At 39.1% G+C, this 23,317-nt stretch overlaps 1 protein-coding gene and 1 long non-coding RNA gene across 15 annotated transcripts in view; one reads left to right on the top strand and one right to left on the bottom strand.

Moving 5' to 3' along the window:
- The window catches only part of hdac4 (histone deacetylase 4), a 481,405-nt gene that overhangs the window by 104,183 nt on the left and 353,905 nt on the right, over positions 1-23,317 (bottom strand). For 13 of the 14 annotated variants that reach the window (XM_069934297.1, XM_069934289.1, XM_069934290.1 and 10 more), the window contains one exon: positions 17,764-18,002. In XM_069934297.1, coding sequence (XP_069790398.1) covers positions 17,764-18,002 — 239 coding nt within the window. The remainder of the gene's footprint in view (positions 1-17,763; positions 18,003-23,317) is intronic. The other variant, XM_069934292.1, reaches the window with a different exon arrangement.
- The window catches only part of LOC138761709 (uncharacterized), a 42,650-nt gene that overhangs the window by 5,016 nt on the left and 14,317 nt on the right, over positions 1-23,317 (top strand). The gene's annotated exons all lie outside the window — the stretch shown is intronic.

Here is a 23,317-nt window from a genome sequence, read left to right as displayed (position 1 = left end):
AGGTTAGTTAGGGAGGTTCAAGCATTAGGTATTAAGGGTGAAGTAGTGAAATAGATGCAACAATGGTTGGATGGGAGATGCCAGGGAGTAGTGGTGGAAAATTGTTTGTCAAATTGGAGGCCGGTGACTAGTGGGGTGCCTCAGGGTCTTGGACCATTGTTGTTTGTCATTTATATTAATGATCTAGATGATAAGGTGGTGACTTGGATTAGTAAGTATGCAGATGATACGAGGATTGGTAGTGTTGTGGACAATGAAGAAGGTTATCAAAGCTTGCAATGGGACATAGGCCAGTTAGAAGAGTGGGCTGAAAGATGGAAGATGAATACTGATAAATGGGAGGTGCTACATTTTGGTAGGACTAATCAGCAGAGGTCATACACATTAAATGGTAGAGAATTGAGGAGTGCAGTAGAACAAAGGGATTTAGGAATTCTGGTACATAATTCCCTGAAAGTTGAGTCACGTGTGAAGAAAGCACTTGGTATGTTGCCTTCATAAATCAGAGTATTGTATACAGGAGTTGGGATGTCATGTTGAAGTTGGAGAGGCCAAATTTGGAATATTGTGTGCCAAATTATAGGAAGAATATAAACAAAAGAGAGAATGCAGAGGAGATTTACAAGAATGTTGCCAGGGTTTCAGGGTTTGAGTTACAGGGAAAGGGTGAGCAGGCTGAGACTTTATTCCCTGGACCATAGAAGATTGAGGGGTGATTTGATAGAGGTATTTAAAATTATTAGGGGGACAGATAGAGTTAATGTGGAGAGGCATTTTCCACTGAGTGGGAGACATGGATTGAGATTGAAGGGGGAAAAGTTTAGGGGAAACATGAGAGGGAATTTCTTCACTCAGAGGGTGGTGGGAGTGTGGAATGAGCTTCCAGCTGAAGTGGTAAATGCAAGTTCGATTTTAATATTTAAGGAAAAGTTGGATAGGTATATGGACGAGAGAAATGTGGAGGGTTATGAGCTGGGTGTGGGTCAATGGGATTGGGTGGGAGTAGGTGTTCGGCATGCATTAGAGGGCCGAACTGGCCTGTTTCTGTGCTGTAATTGTTATATGGAGAAGATATTTCCATTGCTAACAGGGTTTGGCTTAAAACGTAAACATGGGTCTTTCAGTATTGGCATTCAAAGTCAGTTCTAAATGCAAAGAATGGCTTATACTTTTAGCCACTTGAAATAACATTTGCTGAGAGCCAACTGTTACATTTTAAATCTGAGATTCACAGATTTTTAGGTCATTTAGTGGTGGAACAGGGTTGAGGGTTAACTGGCATGCTGTTGTGCTTTTTCCTTTATGTAGTAACATACGACAATAAACCTGTAAAAAAAAATGTCAGGAGAATTTTTATTGGCAGAACCTTTACTGCAAACATCAAGAAAACCTAAATATGTGATAAAATAACCAAATACTGCAAATCCCATGTGTGCTTCATTCCTTCTATTCTCTCTCCTCTTTTATTTTTGCTCTCAAATAATTTAAAAACCTGCTTCTTTAATCTCCTGGTAGTAATTACTCATTTTGAAAAACAAATTAGATTTTGTTTGTATATGAATGGGTCAATCGCAATGCCTTGTGTCACAGAAACAAAGTGCTAAGACCAACAAAGTGACATCCTGTTTTACATGGTGATCTGACAGCATTTGTGCAGCAAAATCCTGCAAGGATTAAATAGTAAACTGTTCAAATTTGCACCATGATAAGATTTTCCTGCTTTTACAGTTACTGAAGTGACTTTCAATCTTTGCCCTTATGCTTCAAGGCATGCTTCACAATAGAAGGATGTTGATAAGTATTGTATGTATACATATAGTACAGAGTCCTTCCAGTTTCTCTTTGTTCATTATAGATGGCATGGTCTTGAAACTCCTTCTTTACAATGCTAACACTGGGCAGACAGATTTTCATTCCTTTAGAGTGTGCCTTCTTTACTGTTATATGTGCATCATGGAAAAACAGGACAAAGAAGTAGGAATAGCTGTAGCTTTAAGAACCACATTAATTATATTTTGTAAGATTACAGGAAGTTTTAATTTTGACTTATTCAAACAAGTGAAATTCATGACAGGTTACTTAACTGTTTTTTTGTTGTTATCCTAATAAGTGTTTAGCAAAAGTAAATTCAACTTCATGGCCAGTGATTCACACTGCCTTGATAAAATAAAATTTCCTTTCATGGTCTAACTTGCAGACTAAGATTTGTATCTTATCTGAGCACTCGTGACAACACCATTTCCGCTCATAATGCCTGGTGTCTTGTTCAGTATTGTTAGTGGAATAAAGACATTCAAATATTTAAACGTGGTCTTCTCTGAAGAGCTGACCATATATGCAAAATGTCAGGTTCAGGAAATTAAACTATTATTTATGAGAAAAGAGATAACGTACAAAAGATAGGAACATAAGGCATGTCCTTACACCCCCACAATCTGTTGTTAATATTGAACTACAAGGCAGCTCCACATAAAAGTTCAACTTGCCCTTTCATGATTTATCTTATACATAAAATACAGTTCAAACAGATACACTCCAAGTATCCCAACACATCACAATCAAAGGGTGAAACAGTCCATTCATCCTTCCATTTAGAGCTTCTAATGACCATGTCCTGAGGAAAGCACCACCCAGTGGGAAATATGCTGAAAAAAATCCTGTCCTCTGGAATCAAGCACTGCATCATGAAACAAAAATACAAATGCAGTGGACGTGGATTTAACTTTTTAAAAGAGTACTTGGATTTATTTGATTGCCCGTAGTGTCATTCACTGTATTCTCAAATGCAAACAGAATTTATTTCAATTAGTTTCAACTATTTGTATTCTTTAGCAACTTTAAAATCAAACTTTTGTATTCCTTATAGAAATAAATAAATCACCTTACATCCGATTCACCTTTCATCCCTGATTCATGGATGCGTGGAGCATTAAGTTGAATAAGAAAAGATTGACGCATGAAAAATAGGAAGATATCTATAAATAAGTGCATCTAAAAGGAATTACCAAAATTTGTTTACTGAGTTAAAGCTTCATATGGATATGAAAGATAGTGTTCCATATACCGATGACACTCAGCTCCACCTTATCACCATTTTGCTCAATATGAATGGTCAGAGTACTTGACCAATAGCTAACTCTGGGTGAGCTGAAATTCAGCCACTTAAGCAATAAAACGAGGAGCAAACCAATAATATTCACACCGCTGCCCCACTACCAAATCTATCTCTCCCCCCTGCCAAAATTAAACAAGATCTTTCAGAACACTAGGATCCTATATGACATGGATAAATCTCCAACCATAGATCTGTTCCATGGCTAAGATGACCAATTTCCATCTATTCAGCCACATACATGTACATCATCCATTTCCATATACACATTAGTTTATTTACCCTAGAACGATGCCTTTTTCACTTGCAGACTCTGCCAATATACTTCTGGCTAGTCTATCCAGTTTATAATCAACATAAAATTAAATACATTCAAAACATGCCACATATACTCTAGCTTACAAATGTCTCATTCAACTATCACCGGTGCTTACTGTTATTTATTGGTCTAACAACACCAACTAAAAAGATCCTAATTATTGTATTTTCACTCATTGCTTTACACCCCCTTTTTGCTTCATGTCCATGACCTTGTAACTCTGAGATGCATGGTGGTCGAAATTTGGCATAAGTTAGTTTTCTTTTGTTCCACACAGACAGACTCATCTTCGGATATCTAGATGCTACAATTCCATCCCAAAACTTCTGTCATCTTACTTCTCTCAGTCTTGGTATCCTTGCCCAAATTTTGTCATCTTCTTAAAATTAACGTACGTCTGCTCCTCTGAAGCATGTAACGTGTCGTCATGTTAAAGATGACAGAAAGTCTTTTTGAGAAAGACTTAGCTTGGACAGAATGTTCATGAAACAGTGTGGAGATGGCTGAAATATTACTACCAATAGTGTACAGGATGCAAAACAGAAAACAAGATCCTGCTCAATCCAAGACTTAAATGGATTAGGTGTAAATACCCTGGCAATTCCAAAGGGGGTGGGGGGGGAACCTTTAAAATTTTGAATCCCTTGGGAAGTACAAACTAAGGGACTGGAATGCCAGCATTACTAAACATTGAGGTTTAAAAAGTAGCTAACAGTGAACTGACTGAACAATTCTGAGCCAATTCAACATTTCTTGGATTAAAGGAAGCTCAAGCTGCTAACAATTACGACCAATGCCACAAATGAATAATTAACAAACCCATTGCTAAAGCAAGCACTTTTGCCTGAAGCTAGTGAAGGGTTTGAAAACCTCCAGCAAAACACAGCATCCTGAGAAAAGAAAATGCAGAGAATCATGCAGTGTGATCTCATTTTATTCTCTGCCACTCATCAATCTCAAACTTTAAGGGAAAATATATTACAGCACATCCAGTTATTCTGCCTCCTTAAGGACAATGAGTGCCACGTTAGTTCAGATGTATATTTTAACTTTCAAACTTCAAAGTAGTTTCAAATTTGAAGTAAATTACTGCATATTCCTACTAGTTAAAAAATGACAGCAGAATTTTTTAAAGCCACTGCAACAACTACCAATTAATAACTGTGTGACAGGAACTGCAGGTTAGGGCTACAAGGTTGCCTTGACAACCATGCTAATAGACCACATGAATACTTTTATTTGATGTGGTCAACAGCAGGCATACGCAGAAATATTATGGCTGACTTCCAGAAGAACACCATTGACGTCAGAAGGTTAAGCAATCTTGGCTTTAATCTATAAACAATGAGCAAGTACTGGATTGTCATGCAATGAAGCTAGTATAATGTTTGTAAAACATGGATTGAAAATCTAAAACTGTAAATATTCACATTTTTAAATTTAAATAGAGAATGCCAGAGGTAACTTAGCAGGTCAGGCAGCATCTGTGAAAAGGGAAATGTTACAAAATGAATACCTGGTTTCTCTTTGCACAGATGCTTTTGTGGGCAAAACTTGTCTTATCGTAAATTAAACCTAAACGAAGAAGTTTAAAGCAAGCAATTTTTTTTTCTATCAAGTTGCTTTCTTGCCTTTCCGATATTTAAAACGTGAAACCAATACATTCAATTATGATCTGAAACAAATTATATTAACATGTTTTTAAAATATTCAAAGATATTATCTGTAAAAGAACAAATTCCACAAATAAATGGAGCCATAATATCTCAAGTACAATTTTAATTCTTACATTATGAATTTTTTGTGTATACAATATATATTCCATTCCACATTAAAATGTGAATTTTAAAATTATTACTCATTCCTGTTAAGATTCAAGATTTCTTTTATTGTCATGTAATAAAACAGATATAATACCATATGCCAGGGGTGTCAAACTCAAATTCACGGAGGGCCAAAATTAAAAACTTGGACTAAGTCGAGGGCCGAACTAAATATTTATTGAAAATTTTCAACAGCATCTGCATGTTTTCTCTTCTTTCAACATATGTAATGTTAAACTTTAGGATATAACTTTAGGAGGATAATGTTACAGGTCAGGAGTAGGTAGCTCAAGTTCACCCTTTGCTTGACCTGAGGGAAACCTATTTTGTCCCTGTGGAGATGTAGTCAGCATTCACAGGCTGTGTCCATTTTGGCCTGCATCAGGACTCAGCATTTCCTGCTCACTCCTCAGGCTCTAGGCCTCTATTCACCCTCGACCCACCATCCCTCTACCTGACCAGCCCTTTACCCAACCTCTACTCACCCCACACTCCACTCGCTCTGCCTCTACCCACCCCATCCTATACACGCCCCTCTACTGCCTCTCCCCTCAACCTGTTCCTCCCTCTACCTGTCTCTCACCCTCCCCTTTTACCTCTTCCCTATCCACCCCTCCTTCTACTCATCCCTCCCTCTAACTGCCCCTCGCACCACCATAACTTCTCCTGCCCATTACTCCACACCTACACCCTCTGCCCACCCCTGCTTACCCACCCACTCAGGCCCAGCGCACTGCCGATCAGCCTTTGCGGACAGCCACCATCTCTCTCTTCACGTGCGGGGCCGAACCAGCCGTCCCTGGGGTCTGCGCGGGTACAAGCGCTGAAGGCCGTGGTGACCGGAAGAAGTGCGCTCGCGCTGTGGAAGGGCCGTCCGGTGCCAGTCACACGGGCGCTGCCCGGGGGCCGTGCGCAGCCTGCCATGCCCGTCGCGCCGACAGGAAATCACAGGCGCTCGCCAATCCACCGCACCGCTCGACAGGTGGGAGAAGTGACTGGTTGTGCGGGGAGCCTTCCAACTGCCTTGCCGGCTGATGACATCGACAGACTTCTCATATTACAATTTCTCGTGTTACAATGGAGAAGGATGTGCAATGAAGGGGGAGGATGGTGGGGGTGGCAGATTCGGCGGGCCACCTCTAATACATTTTTGAAATGATCTTGCGGGCCAAATATAATTATATCTCGGGCCAAATTTGGCCGGTGGGCCAGAGTTTGACATGTGTGCCATATGCACTTGTGCAAAAGTTGATCTCATTATAAAAGTCGGCCTCCAATATTTGGCCAAAAAATCTGGAATTTTCCATATATCTCATGTAAAAGTCAACCCTAGTTCTTCACAGATAACAGATCAACTGCTGCAAGAAATCTCAGGGTTGTATGTGAGGTCGTTTATGTACTCTGAAAATAAATCTGAATCTGTATCTGAAGTACTTGTAAATAAATGTTATGATGAGGAAATGACAGATGAGGAAACAGAAGGAAATGGAAGAATTTGGTGCGAATATTTAAAAATGCATCTGTTATAAATTAACAATCCTTTCAATTTTGTTTGGGACTAAAGGGACTTTGAAAGCACTAATAAAGGAACAGTAATGGAAAATTCACCAGACAATGGTAAATTCAAAATAATAGTTTTTATTAAACAATTGATAACATGACATTTCTTACTTATCTCTAAACTTAAGTCTAAATTTAACAGTGGTTTGATATCGCCTCAAATCGTGCATCTTGGCACCTCACAGTTCGGCGGGCAGCAACCTCCTTTGAAGAAGACCGCAGAGCCCACCTCACTGTCAAAAGACAAAGGAGGAAAAACCCAACACCCAACCCCAACCAACCAATTTTCCCTTGCAACCGCTGCAACCGTGTCTGCCTGTCCCGCATCGGACTTGTCAGCCACAAACGAGCCTGCAGCTGACGTGGACATTACCCCTCCATAAATCTTCATCCGCGAAGCCAAGCCAAAAAAAGAAATTTAACTCCCACTATGCACAAATGTCAATGTGTGTGTGTGTGTGTAATAAAGTCCCACTCTGAAAAGTCAATTTTTAAAACTTCAGCATAATTTTAGCTTTGCTTGAAGGTCTCAAATTTTCAGTTCAGAAATAATTATAAAGGACTTTTAAACATTATTTCTTCAGGCCTCTTTAAACTTACAATTCTTTTGATGAGTTTTCCTTGAGATGCATTCTTCAAGCAGAAGTGCCCAACTTCTGAGCCACTAATGTACCTCCTGAAAAGAATACAAATCCTGTCTTCCCAGGATCAAATCTTTTTCTTCTGAATTAAGACTTTGGAATCTGTTTTCCAAATTAAACTGCCTTCTTTATCTTAAAAAGACAGTTAGGAGTAGGCTTCTCTTTTGAAATTATTTATTCGGTGTCTTCCTTTTCTTAGAAGTAACACATAACAGTACCTATTCTGGTTACTGTAATTCAATTCTCTCTTCCACAAGGTTCCAACTCCTGTGTGTATCACAGGGTTTTGACTTCTGAAAACTGATCCAAAGATGTCTGAATTCGATAATATATTTCTCCAAATCATGCGACAATTACATCATCAATAAGGTCAGTCTCAATTCTTAAAAACCACACAACTATTAGTTTTATTTCTACCAAACATCTTGTCTTTTTCAAAACCACTCTATATCCATCTCTGTTCAAGAGGCTTAAATGGTTTGGTTTAAAAACAGATGGCTTCCTTAAATGGTACTTAAATGGCTCAGTTTTTAATGAAGAAAACATTCCATTGTTCTTGAATAATTAAGACTCACTTCAACTCTGTCTTTCTAGTCCCTGCGACTCCAAGAATGAACTCTCTTCTCTGAGTATAAAAGTTCTCTGTAAGTGTACTATAACCTGTGTGTGTAACACTATAACCAACCCACAACTAACCTAAGACATACTTTTAAGAAATATAGCTTAACATTAACCTAAATATTAATATTAACACAGATCCATTACACATCAGAAAAAGGTAGGGTCACAACCTCTCTTTGCAACTCAGCTGACCTCAGTTCTCATACAGCACTCATAAATAGTCATGCAGTTGAGGTTTTAAAATTTCACTGTCATTTTGGGTAAAAATACCCTCCAAAAAAAACACAAATATACAGCAGCATTTAAATTAAAAGTTATTGAAGTGCTTCAGAGAAACTTATGAGAGACTTGAGAAAAATATCAATCAAACTTCAGACAATGCCAAAAAGAAAGTTTGTGATCAGAAGTAAACCTAGGAAGTGGTCATTATTGGTAAAAACAAAATTGCTGAGTGGGTGAAAATCGTCAAAATAGAAAACTTGTTACTCGTACTGCTATTCGAATCCATGCATGAAAATAATCAAGAAAGAATTTCAGATTTTATGGCAAGTGCTGGATGGTGCACTAGGTTCATGAATCAGCATGACTTAGCACTTAGGAAGAGAACTAAGATTTCACAAAACCTGCCTACTGATCTAGGCGATGAGATATTGGAGTTTCACCAGTTTATAATCAGACAGTGGCAGAAGGAAAGCTACAAGTTATCATGCATTGGGAACATGGACAAAGTATCTATTACTCTTGTCATTCCAGAGAATTGAACTGTGAACCAAAATGGAGAAAAAACAGCTCTGGTGAAAACCAGTGGCTATGAGAAAAGTAGGTTTACTTTAGTTTTTTCTTGTCTAGTTCAGAGTAGTAAATTAAAACCAATGGACGTTTTCAAGAAAAAAGCCCTGCCAAAGGAGAAATTGCCAAAATGAATTGTTGTCCACGTACATCCACAAGGTTGGGTGGATGCAGAAAATGGATGAAATAAGTTTGGAATTTACAAATTGGTGGACTACCCAAGGAAAGAGTTTGCTCCACTGGGATCAGTTTAGGGCAATGTTCTAGTGAAGAACATTGTTGATAATATTCAGTAACAAAACACTGACATAGTTGTAATTCCTGGGGGACTTGCAGGTATTTTGCAATCAATACATGTTAGTATCAATCAGCCAATTAAGGACATATTGAGAATGAAATGGAGTAACTGGATACATGATGAGGAAAAAGCACACACATAAGGAGGCAGTATGCGAGCTCCATCACTGCATCTGATCTGTGAATGAATCATTGATTCACAGAAGGAACTGAAAGCTGACATTATTGTCAAATCATTCAAGAAATGTGGAATTTCGAATGCATTGGATAGTAGAGAAGATGATAATCTATGGGATGACTTGGATGAAGAAGAAGCAGATGATGCATTAGTACCTCTGACTATGGATAGCAATGATAATGAAGATGAAGAGGATTCTTATGATGATATAATTCATCCTGATGATTATGATGCTTTATTTGCTGAAGATGTGGAAGAGTCTGATATTACATATTACTTGAAATGCTTAAGATGTACATGTGATTGTAAGCCTTATGGTAAATTTTTACAGGTTTTATTTATGGTACGCATACAAAAAAGTGGACTATCAGTAATTATTTTTGATTCTATTGTCATTATTTATGTTCAAGATTTTATTATATTTAGTGGCTTAAGATGTATTGAATGCATTAAAAACAAAAATGCAGTAAAGAAAATTATACTGCAGAATCCAGCCATGATTAAAATGAAGAAAATGTGTTCAGTGGAGATACCGTTGTTGTTTGGGGAGAGAGTGGTGTTGTATTTCTATGAAGTACTGTATATCTTTACCATTTTGGTATTACCAGTATAGCCTTAAGCTGCATTGAATTACGGTAATTAGAAATGAAAATGCAGCACTGAATTATCGGAGACTATACTATAACACGTAATAGAGTTCGACTTTAACCATGAATATGAAATTGTGGTTCAAGGTTTTGTGATGTGACCAGGTACGGTACATTTGTGACCATGTATTATGGCAGGAACTGATAATGGCAATATACTGTAATTATGAGTTTTAAACAGATTTCACTAAGCTTGTCTGGTGAGTGTGGGGTGTGATGGATACAAATAAAAGAGCAAGCGTAGGAAAATATTTCTAAGAGCCACGACGTTTTATTTATGGTTTTTGTTACTTGGTAAGATGTGTGTTTCGATGTGCAGACTCCGTAATATTACTGTAATTCATTGTGTTTTTATTTTTTATTCATTTAGAGATCATTTAGACTTCTGATCCTGATCCAGTATTTGGGATCCTAGTGTGAATTTAAGCCCCTCAAAAATAGTAGCCATCTCATAGTCAACCCCCATAAATTTAACATTAAAAAATGGTCTATCAAATTTAACTTTTACATTAGTATATATGGTATTACACGAAATTGCCTTTAGTCTACTGCAAGGCAGACAAATATACGCCATTAATAGAAATTGCCTCGCGCCCCTTACAGTCAGAGAAAGAGAAACACTGGTGACTGTGGATTTTCCTCCAGCCCTCCAAGTCTCCAGCATATCAGGAAGCCCGAGGCCCTTCAGGAGCTCTCCTGTCCTTGACACCCTCTCATATCCAGGTTGCAATATCTGGTAGCACTTCAGCCAGTCTCTAGCAGTCCACAGCCTGCTGTGAGTCCTTTGACCACAAGTTGCCTGCAGCTTGTGTGGATTCCTTGCCTCAAGTTGCTAACAGCATGCCGCAGAGCTGCTCACTGGTCTGCCATCGTAGGGTCATCTCCTCTGTTTCTCCTTCCCAAATGGGGTGGAGGGGGAGTAGTCTCGCTGTTTCCTGTACCCCTACACCAGTCCTCTGCTTCCCTGGAGTCTACAACTCCTCGAAACTGCTGCCAACGCAGGCACTACCATCTTAGGCCCAAACCTCCTCCCCCTCCCCCCAGTCACAGGCTTTTAAAATATATCACCGTTGACTTCTTTAACTGGCAGTTTAAAGCCTGTCCGGAATGATCGGTAATTGGACTGGGTGTTATAACCGTGCGGAGCAGCGCTGTCTCTCTGTTGTTCACTTCCCCCTGGTCCACACCAGCAGCAGCTCTAGCAGTGCTGCCATTTTTCTTGTCCAATTTGCTTGTACATTTTGTCCAAAGAATCGGGAGGGTTAAAATTAACAGTATTTTGTTACTAGCATCCCAAACAGGTGCCGAGTGTTGTATTTGGCTCACTGTCCCCTTCACCTCTGCCCCATGGCTTTACATTGGCTGAGAGTAATATAACAAAATTTGTTTCCTTTAAGTGCGAGCTGTAAGAAATCTTACAGCAAGTCTAGGTGCTCAACCAAGCATGACAGTAAAGGAAGATATATTTTGTATTTAACTTGATCTGACCACATTTGTTGTCAAAAATTGGCAATATTCCAACTAATCCAGACAGGCTAAAAAGCAGACATATCTGAAATCAAATAAATGGGAAAAACACACACACATACAAGTATGCATAATTATCCAATCAGAGTGATTCACAAAGGGTCTTTCCTTCCTTTATAAGGGGTAAAATGGATCAAATTAAACTCAACATCAAAAGCTTTATAATACAAAGTTAAAATTTACTGATACACAGGATCTTCAATAATAGAATTCTTAATAATTTCCAAGCAATAGGCTGAGATGCAGATATAAACTTAACAACATTTACATAAAGAACAAAAAAGTATAATTCATCTGGATAAACTAGAAACAGAGAAAATAACAAATGTTCCAAGGATTTCTCAAGCACAATTTAAACAGAATTTACCATTAAGCACACGCAGATTTATTCAAAGTCTAAGATTATACAGTGACAGCAAATGCAAATGGTTTTTCACCATTTCTGTATTATATTTTGTGTACTGGAAAAATATAATGTTTCCACATAAATAACTGAAAATTCAAAATATTAATTATATTTTCTAAGATTAACAATTTTTTGTTTAAGTTAGAGAAAGCATAATTGCAGCTTATTTCACAAAATGAATTGGTATTAAATGAAATAACAATCCTATTAAACATAATTATCATTGTTCCCTCACATCAATTATACAAAATAAGACACATAATGCTCTGAAAGACTCTTCAGCCCACTCCATGCATAATTACCTTCAAAGCAGTTGTATTCAAAACTCCTTCCTCCAAAGCAATACCAGTTCAATTCCTACCCTCCAGCCAAGTAGGATTAAATACCCGTGGCCTCAACAGCTCTAGCCATCAATTCCCTCCTATTAAATTTGAGCTAAGTTCTAGAAATGCACAAAGCATTTCTAGTACTCTCTGGACTTTCCCCATTAATGCTCCAGCTAACGTTTTGAAATGAGCATCAAGATTAGAGTGACTAAGAATCTAAGCGATGGGAGGTATATATCTCAGCTGGCTTTTAATTAAAAAAATAGAATTTAGTTATTAAAATGAACATTAAAGACTTAATAGAAATCCCTGACACAGTATTTCAAATTTTATTTCAGAATCAGAATCTATTGTCTTGAACATGTCACAAAATTCATTGTTTAGAGGCAGCATTACGGAGCAAATATCGCTATAAATCACATGAAATTAATTAATTAAATAGATATGTGCAAAAGAAGAGAAAGTGACTCACTTTGTTCCTTTAATTTTTGTCACCTTCAAAGTACTCACCACTAAAGAACAATGTTAAAAACCTATCTTAAACTGAAAAGTAATTTCATCCAAAATCAACTTAAAAAGATTCAATTACTTTCAATAATACTCTTGTAATTTTGAATTGATTCTTATACATTGAATAGAAGAAGAATATAGGAGACATTTGTTGAACTTTGCAACAATTCTTAATTTTTGTAAGACACAAGATAGGGGTAGGCTTGTGTGAAATGTCAGGGTTCTCAGATTCAACATGAACTGTTTATCGAGGTTGCTCAATTTTGAACATATACTTTAATAATTTATTGCATTCATCTCGTTCTTGGTATAATTTAGTGTGGCCTCTCCATCTGGAACTTGGTGGGAGTGTGGATTGTGGAGGGTCATGTGACCTCTCCAGCTGGAGCCGAGTCGGAAGTCACCTCACCAGCCAATCAAAGGTTAAATTTGCCCACCACGATGTGTGATTGGTCCTCCCGGTGCCAATCAAAGGTTAGATCTGCCCACAGGTCAGGCTGATGCACGTTTGATCCTAGCAAGTCAAGTGGACAGGCCCTGCATTGAAAAAGCAGCGGGTACCGTCACTCTCTCTTTCTCTCTGCTCGATGCTGCCTTCAAACCATTTGAGAATCCAGGATGCAGGCAACCCTGGAGGGCTGACTGCAATGGGCCCATCCCTGATCCTGAGCCATGGTCGATTCTGGAAACCAGGTTTACATGCATGTACTTGTTAGTTGTGACCATTGCTGCTGAGCAAGTGGGTGCTGAACAAGTTAAACTCTAATTTCTTGGTTTACTGTGACCGTGGGTGGTGGGTGCTGAAGAAGTTAAACCCTTGTTTCTCAGTATTCCATACCTGTGGGTTGTGGGAGCTGAACAAGTTAAATCCTCATTTCTCAGTTTACTGTGCCTGTGTGTGCTGTACATTAGTCTATCAGTGTGTTCCCTTTTTGTGAATTCCCCTATGTGCAAATAAAGACCACTGTTTGTTCATAACATATGCCCAGCTTTGATTTTCTTTGAACCCTTCGAATCTATTCTGAACACAATATACAGGAAGATATTTTGATGATTTGGACTTTAGTATAAACATGTGGAGCTGCCAACAAAACTTACTAAACTGTAGGCCAATGTATCTAAGGGGAAAGATGGGAAGAAATTACTTTCATGTGGAAAGTTCTCACACCTTGGAAAGTTCTGCCAAAGAGGATTAAATTAAGCATCTATTCTTGAATCATTTAAAACTAATTACAACTTGTTAATTTGTATGTAACAAGAAAGAAGAATTTGAATTGCATTTTGATTGTTCTTACTAATAAAACATCCAGGATAACACTTTTCTTTTCCCATTTCTCTAACTCAATTGCATTATATCAACCAGATTATCTGCAATGCAAAATGCTGAGGGAAGATTAATTAAATTCTGTTCCCTTTCATTTCATTCTAAAACGTTATTTCATGTGCAGCTTCACTTCCAAGCTAGAAACAATCATGACTTGAAACGTTATTGCTGCTAGAACTGAATCATGAAATTTCTACCTGAGAGCAGTGTGGGAGCATCTTCACAAAAAAGACTGCAGCTATTCACCACTTCTCAGGGTAGTTAAGGATGAGACGTGCTGGCATTGGCAGTATTACTCAGAACACAAAACAATAATTAAGAAAATGTAAGGATATAGGTTAAAAAATATGGATGTCAACAGATATTTTTCTATCCCGAAATTAATTGAAAAAATAGCCCATACAGCGAGCCAAAATCCGCAGCCATGTAGGGATTTTCTATTCCATAATTTTAATGATCATGAGCTGAATTTTGCAGCAGCTGCTATACAATATGCATGGAAATATCTGCAGATGGGAGAAGAATTCTCAAGCATGCTATATTTAAGACTGAAATACTCTTAAAGTATATTCAGCATGAAAATTTAAGATTTAAAAGGAATCAGACTATTTGGAAATTTATGCAAATACTATTCAAGCAGTAATTAAAAATAGTCCTACCGCTACCTCAATGTGAAAAACTTTAATTAATTGCAGCATTTTGTATTCTTGCCACTTCCATAGATGCAAATTCTTAAAGAGCTGTCAAATTTAAGTCTGAGATTAACTGTACCAAGCTTTCTTTGCCAGCAAGAAAAGATTGTTCACAATTTGTTTGGATAACAAGACTATCCATCTCTATATGCAGCAGGCCTTGGACAACATTCAGGGTCAAAATCACACAAATGCCAGAAACAGCCACCAAAAATAAATTTGACGATTACCTATTGGCATTAACATTGTCAACTCTCCAACCATCAATATCCTGAAAGTCTTTAACTAAAAAACATAACATAGACCAGCTACGTAAATGTCTTGGCTACTTGGTGATCACACAGTATCTGACCTTTCAAAACACATCCCTCATCTCGACAGTATCTGAGAAATGTGGTAGAATATTCTCCACTTGCTCACAGATCTGAGATCTTAACTTTCATACAGCTCAGGACGTTCCAGGAAAAGGCAGGTTTTTTGACTAAACGTCTGCTCACTCTACTACCAATGCACTGTACAACTTGACAAAGATCTTCAATAGCACCTCGCCAAATCATGATGGATACTGCATAGAAACTTGTATCAAACTGGCACATGGAAAGTCACCACATTAATATTAATTTTCAAATCACACATTATTTTTTACAGAATAATATCGCAGAGGCTGGCTCATTAAATGTATTTAAGACACAGGTTGGGCAGAGTTTTGAATAGTAGAAGAAGAATTAAGGGTTACGGGGAGCAGTTGTGTCCATATCCAGATAAGCCAAGATCTTATTAAATGGTGGAGCAGTATTGAAGAACCTGATGGTCTATCCCTGCTCCTATTTCGTATGTTGTTACATTCTTTACTAACTCAAGGCCAAAATTCTAGAATTTCCTACCCAATAATACATTGGGTGTGTCTTTAACATGCGACTGCAATGGTTTAAATCATTAGTTCTTAATCACAATTGGGTATGGCAAATAATTACTGAACATATCTGTTATACTACCCTTGAACATATACATGATCACAATAACATTTTACTTTTCTTCATAGCAAGGAAGAAGCTGCAATAAGAAAGAGGGGGCATTTTGGCAATAGTTGACAAAATTGCCATCTCCATAATGTTCTTATCACATGCTCTCACAAGCTTAGGTGTCAACTCATAAGAAAGAGGTGCAGGAGTAGGATATCTGGCACAGTGAGCCTGCTCTGCCATTCAATAAGATCATGGCTGATGCGATGATAGACTCATCTCTATCTACCTGGCTTTTTCCCGTCACCCTTAATACTCCAAACTATGTAAAAAGCTGTCCAACCTTGTTTTAAGTAATTTTAACTGAAGCAGCCCCCACTGCTTCAATGGGCAGAGAGTTCCATAGATTCACCACTCTCTGGGAAAAGTGTTTAATGACCACCAGGGTAACCTCATTAAAATGCAAAAAATACATAATGAGTTGCTTCCAAATATGTTAAGGTCTCAGCTTTGGCTCTACAGTTTCTTATTAATTTCCTTTGATCATTTAATTACTCAGCTAGAAATGCTTCATTGAAAATAAATGAATTCACCTGAAGTTTCTTTTTACCAGGAATCCAAAAATAGAAAACTCATGGGATGCTGTTGAATAACTCTAACTTCCTTGGAACATGGTCAAATGTTTGTTTTTCAAAATCCAAAATAGTGGATACTCAAATATTATTTCCAAATCACCCAATATCTGAACAAAGAAAGTCACTAATTCCTGCCTATCATGTGTCCAGATATCATCTGGTCTCACTTTAGTGTTATTTTTTGAAACTTCATCTACATGGGTTCTCTTCCACTATACTGGCGAATCTAGTATAGTGCCAAGAAATAGAGAAAAAGATTGTTTTCTTGTATGACAAGAAGTCAATGGTAAAAAACTAACTAAAATCCTGTCTCCAGGTTCTGCTGATTTGAATAGCAACCTTCAAGAAAGCACAGGAATACGCTTAATTGTGCGCATTGATGGTTTCGGTCTTACCAAAGAAAACCAGACTGAGTTGGTCTATTTTCACAAAAATAACAGCCATTAAAGAAGTCAATTCACATAAGCTTCTACATCAAGAGGCCCCCAACTTTTTGAACGAAAGCCCAACTGCCCCAGTGGGTAAATTATACCCTGCATCCCAACCAAAGATGCCCAGTAACAGGGTCATGCTGAATGGCAATGACAAATACATTTCTATTTCTTTCCTTTTGTGAACTTTCTGACAAAATTATACAATGAAACCCTTGGTATCTGGCAACTATAAAGGACTGGTAGATGCGGATAAATGTATCTGCCGGTTGCTTGAGATTGCATGATTGGCAAACTGACCGCTGAGGCGCCCATTTTAAACTTTTGTATTTTTACCTGTTCACTTCCTGCAGTTTTGTTTGGATAACGGGTTTTACAATACAAATATTATTGTATATATGTGTGTAATAGTTGAATTTTGTGGACCAATTTCTTATGGTCAATTTAGTGGATCGACTATTACACACATACTATATGATCACAGTAAGTGCCCACGTCGCTTGAGACATCGGGAATTTGGATGGGCGGGCGGGTGGCTAGGACCGGTGGTAAGTCTGCCTTCGGGGCCTCGGGAGCTCGGATGGGCAGGCGACCAGGGCCTAGGTGAGAATCCACGGTTGGGGAATAGGGAGCTCCAGTGGGTGGGTGGCCAGGGCCAAAAATAGGGGGGGGGGGGGGTGGTGGGTCAACTTTTATATGTGATGTATGGAAAATACCAGATTCTGGGGCCAAAAATAGAAAGGGGGGGGGGGTTGCTTTTACACGTGTACAAATGGTATCAGAGAATGAGGAGGTTTCAATAATCTTTGCTGATTCCCTTCCAACACCAGAGGGTTGTGTGCCCCAGGCTGGGACCACCATTTTTCGACACATACTTTACCTGTCATCTTGAAGAAATGGATGTGACATAAAAACCAGAGAGAGCCCCAGTTCACTTGGTATAGTTATTGCCTCAGTACTGACCTTGTTAATGTGAATTTGTTGTTGCTGGAACTGCTGCTTATGTTTCTCCAGGAACTGCTGATGTTGCTGCTGTATCACCAACTGCTGCAAGGCCTGAGCATTCTGTGGCAGTGGTGCAGACTGTGTTCTTCCTAACGGTCGATGCTGTCTGAGCTTGTGTATGGAAGGTGAAACTCTGTCGGGACCAACAAGTGACTGTGGATGAATAGGCAAGGCTCCCAATCCTGAAAGATACCAGTCTAAGATATAATGCAGAAACAGCAGAAGGAAAAAAGGAAAGAAGAAAAATGGCTTTTGATTAATTGTGGTAACAGGGGGCTATTATAGTCAGCCATTTTATAATTCACACATTTTGAATGAGTATCTTTATTTCAGGGAACAACTGCAAGGATCGAAAGAAACATGATAAAACTTTTCAAATATTAATTGGTCCCCAAAGGTGTATTAAAATTAATTAAAGTCTAACACCTTGAGCAGAGTTAACTTTAAGGATAATGGTGTATACCTGGGCTCCCGATTCGACCTGGGACTGGAAACCAGGGATCAGGTTGGGACCTGAAGTTGTGAGCAGCATGGAGAGGGAGCAGAGAGGTGAGTGATAGAGGGCTGGCAAGGCAGTGGCAAGATGGCAGCAAGCAGAGGGGTCTAAGCAAAGTGGGGAGGGGTCCGGATGAGGGGAAAGAGGTAAGTGGAGGAATCAGGCAGTGAAGGATCAGTGGTTACTCATCATAAATCAAGATCGAGCAAATTATATCCTTCACTTTTGCTTAGTAAAAATGTGATGGATGCTGCTTATATAAATGAAAATCATATGGGAGGAGCTTGAGTGGAAATATAAAATGGAAACTTACTTTACACAAGCAGCAAAATTATTAATTTTGTATCCAACATTGTAAAAAAAAATATTGCCCTGAACACCCATCAGCCCAAGCCACTCAATAACCCTTCCAAGCCAAGTAATGTGGGTGCCTAAAATTTCAGCAGAAAGGATGAACCACTAGGTTCTCAAACACTGCTGCAGTTTTTGGTATGAGTGGAGCAGCCAAACATGCAAATCAGAAAACTGAAGAATAAACAACAAAATCAATTGTGGTGTGGACTTGTCCTTCCACGAGTTGTTCTGATGTATCCTTCAATTACATTACATCTCACAAATCATGAACACATTTTGTTCAGCAAGTTTTCTCAGGCAAATGTAAGGAAAGAGATCACATAATTGATCAATGAACTTGATTCAGCATACAGTACCAAATGTATTATTATTTTTAAAACATCACATGAATAATCACATTCTGACTTGATTTAAAATACTGAACTTTCCATTGTTCATTGCGATGCCTTTAATATTTTTATTTCTGGACAACTGCAAACAAATCCAAAGACACTACAAATATCAACATATAAATGGAACTAAAGGGAATTCTCCACTCACATTTGTCCTGATCTATAAAGAAAAATAAATTGAAATTGCAGCCATAATCCATCTGTATTTTCAGAGTGGAAAACTCCCAAACCAGTAAAAAATAGGCAGAAAGAAGAAAGATTTATAATCTTTTGAAATTCTTTTTATTAAGGTGAGTGACTAATTGTGGAAGGTGTAAAATATAATATTTTTTCAATTTAGGACTATTTTTTTTTTAAAAGGGTACTTCTAATACACCCAAGAAAAGCACAAGGGAGTTTTAAATGCCCAGCCTGCAAACCTCAAGTTCATTTATCCCCTGATTGTATTAGTACAACCTGACGAAAAAGCATTCTCCTGTCTATGGTGCAAAAAAATGCAAACACACATACAGACAAATGATACATTTGTGCTGAACCTATAAACATATATATATATAAAAAATTAATAAGTAGTAGAGTTATGAGGAGTTTTAGCAATTCAATAATCATTCTGCAGTCTCACTGCCCATAGGAAGAAGTTGTCCTCAGCCTGGTGATTCTGGCTCTAATTCTTCTATATCTCTTCCCTGACTGGATAGCTGAAAGATGGTTAAGATGCAGTTTCAGGTTGGCGTAGCGGTTAGTGCAATGCCTTTACAGTGCCAGTGATTGGGGACTGGGATTCAAATCCTGCGCTGTCTGCAACGAGTTTCTACAGTTTCCCAGGGCTGGATTAACGTAGTAGTGAAAACAGCATATGCTACGGGCCCTGGATTTCCAAGGGCTCCCGCACTTATGTACTATGAATTATGAGAAACATTTTCATTTTCATCTTTGTTCAGTGGCTATGGGATACCACACTGATAGTCTGTGTTAATAACCCCAATTAAAGGTGATAATAGGCTAAAATCGCTATCCTTAAAAGGGGGCGCCACTGTCCTTGCCTCACCCAACCAACACGTTCCTAGTCCTGGCCGTCCGTCACATCCAACCCTCCCAACATTTAACTCCCAATGTAACAGCAAGGGTGCAGTTCACTGGAACCCTGCTCTGGCATCTGATCGGACCACTTCAGGGTTGCCCTGGCAGCTCACGGCAATGGCTCAATGCGGGAGCAATGGCTGTTTTCGTTACCCATAATTCCCCATGCAGCAGAATGGTTCCAGCTGCGCGGGGGATTATGGGTAACAAAGACAGCCATTGCTCCTGCATTGAGCCAGCTGCAATTAAGTTTTGTTTTAACAAAATATGTAAATACGTTTTAACAAGGGAGGGGAGGGTGTGGGGGGAAAACACAATTTTAGTGCTTGCCATAGGCGCTATGTTCCCAAGATATACCACTGGTAATCACTGATTATGATCTGAGAAAGCTAGAATCATTCTGTTAAGAATAATTAAAATTATTTCAAACTTACCAAAACAGAAGTGCAGAGTCAGTGTCAGAAACACTGAGGGGCTGGGGGGAGAGTGAAGGGGGCACCACAGTCACTATTTAGGACTGCGCAAGTGCTAGCCGGCACAATGCCATAGGCCCCCGAAATACCTTAATCTGGCACTGCGATCTCCCTGTGTCTGCGTGGGTTTTCCTTGGGGACTCCAGCATTCGAAATTGCCCGGGGCGGGGGGGGTGGTGGTGTACATTAAATGGGTGTAAATTGGATGGCACGGATTTGTAGGCCGAAATGGCCTGTTACTGTGTTGTATGTCTAAATTTAAAATTAATTTAATAAATTTTCTTCTCTATAAATTTTTAATTTGAGAGTAAGATTGCTGGGAGCATGGGTCTGAATTAGTTAACACTCAGTCTAACCCCAATGCCGACCTGCTTGCCACACTTCTGATTTTAGAAACTGTACGATCCTTTCAATAGTCACAAGATGAATAACTACCTTCTCTTTGTTGTTGGTGTAAACTTTGTTGCCCAAGACCCCAAGTACACTCGTCACCTACACACAACGTAACTGATCCTTTCACAGCATCCACTATGCTCTGTGGGGAGAGGGCAGGAAAGTGGGGTTGAATTGAAAATTCGTCAGCTATGATTTTAATGAAGGAACAGACTCAATAGGCTGAATGGCACACTTCTGCTCTCAAGTCTTGTTGTCTAATGCTGACTATCAGCCAGCAGTTCAGTCGGGAACTGCCACCTAGTTACAGAGCACAGAGTTTATTACACTCTGGAAGAGTGGAACACACTAGGCGCAAGATGCTCAGCTGCTGGTAGTTTTAAATTTATTGAGTCAATGAAGGGGATACATTTCACATCAGGCCTGCAGGCTTCATGCCAACTATAACCAGTGTATCCAGTATAGAAACACCAACATTAAAAAAATCTAAACATTATTATAATGTTCCTGTACGTTTATGTTTTTAATTAATGAACCATAGTTTTTATTTGAATGTATTTTTAAAATTTTTTAAATAATTTTAGTTGTTTTAAATATTTAAAAGAATATCAACTGCCTTTCAATGTCAGAATACTGGAAGCATTTAAAAAGACTGAGACAGACCTTTGACAGCAAATGAGTCTGAATATAATCTACATCCACAACCAGACACATTTTTCCTTTTCCTCCTCTCTTGGTCTTCCTCAGGGACTGCTCCCTTCACGATTCCCTCCCCACCCGTCGCACCTTTGGCACCTTCCCCTGTGCCTGCAGGAGGTGCAACACTTGCGCCCACACCTCCTCCCTCACCACAGTCCAGGACTCTAAATAGGCCTTTCATATGAGGCAACATTTCACTTGTACATCCAGAGGACTTCTTTACTACATCTGGTGCACCCTCTGTGGCTTTCTCTACATCGGAGAGACCGGTTAAAGACTGGGAGATTGCTTTACTCACCATTCTGCTCCGTTTGCAACCACAGCGATCTCCCAGTGGCCAACTATTTCAATTCTAGGTCACACTCCTGTGCTCACATGTCTGACAATGGCCTTATGTACTGTCCCACCCTGATCCCCTGAAGATTGGAGGAACAACACCTTATTTTCTGTCTGGGCTCTCTCCAGCCACATGGCATGAACATTGACTTTACTGTTTTCCATTAAACTGGTTAGCCTTTTCTTTCCCCTTCCTATTCCTGTCTTTCCAGTTCTTTCATCCACCCAGCCCTGCCACCCATTCCCCCCACCATTGCTGCTGTCCCCTCCCTCCTTTCTCCACCTATCATCTCCTGCCTTTGCCACCCCCTCCTACTCTTGTTTGGATGTTTACTGACATTTTCTCATACTTTGATGAAGGGCTCAAGCCCAAAATGTCGGTTCTGTATCTTGGCCTTTGCTACATAAAGGAGACTGTTGGACCTGCTGAGCTTCTTCAGCATTTTGTGTTTTTACTTCAACGACAGTGTCTACAGAATTTTGTGATTTACTTCTTACAACATATAGATATACAGTGCCCTCCATAATGTTTGGGACAAAGACACTTTTACCCTTTATTTTCCCCTGTGCTCCACAGTTTTACATTTGTAATCAAACAAATCACATGTAATTAAAGTGGGTATTCCAGATTAAATGTAAATTGTTTATTTACAAATGTAAAACTGTGGAGCATGAGGCAAAAAAAGTTTATTTGCCCTAAATGTGCAAGTGTGTTCACACACACAAATAAATAAATAGTTGAGTCTTGGAGGGTTTACATGAGCAGTTCATTTCAGATGTTCAGCAGTCTCACTGCCAGGAAGAATCTGTTCCTCAGCCTTGTTGGGCTGGCTCTGATACTCTTGTATCTCTTTCCCTATGGGAGAGGCTCTGAAGGAGGTCATCAAGAACTTTGCGAGCCCTCTTCAGACAACAATCCCGGTAAATCACATTGATGAGGGGGAGAAAGACCCCCGAGATCCTCTCTGCCACTCTGATGGTCCTGTGGATTGACACTCTTATGGTTTTGTGGATTGACCTCCGATCCAACTCTCTACAGCAACTGTACCACACTGTGATGCAGCCAGCCAGATCACCCTCGATAGAGCTCCTGTAGAAGGTTGCACAATGGTGGCTGGTACCCTTGCCCTCCTCAGCCTTCTCTGGAGGTGCAATTGCTGTGCGTCTTCTTGACAAGTGAGGAATGTTGTGTGACTAGGATAGGTAATTCCTTAAGTGGACTCCGAGGAACTTAGTGCATTCCATTCTCTCCAATATTGAGCTATTAATATTTAGCAGAGAGTTCTCAT

This window comes from Narcine bancroftii, chromosome 4, assembly GCF_036971445.1.
Source record: "Narcine bancroftii isolate sNarBan1 chromosome 4, sNarBan1.hap1, whole genome shotgun sequence".
Lineage (NCBI taxonomy): Eukaryota > Metazoa > Chordata > Chondrichthyes > Torpediniformes > Narcinidae > Narcine > Narcine bancroftii.
Note: the sequence above shows the minus strand (reverse complement) of the source record. Positions and strands in the feature narration are given on the sequence as shown.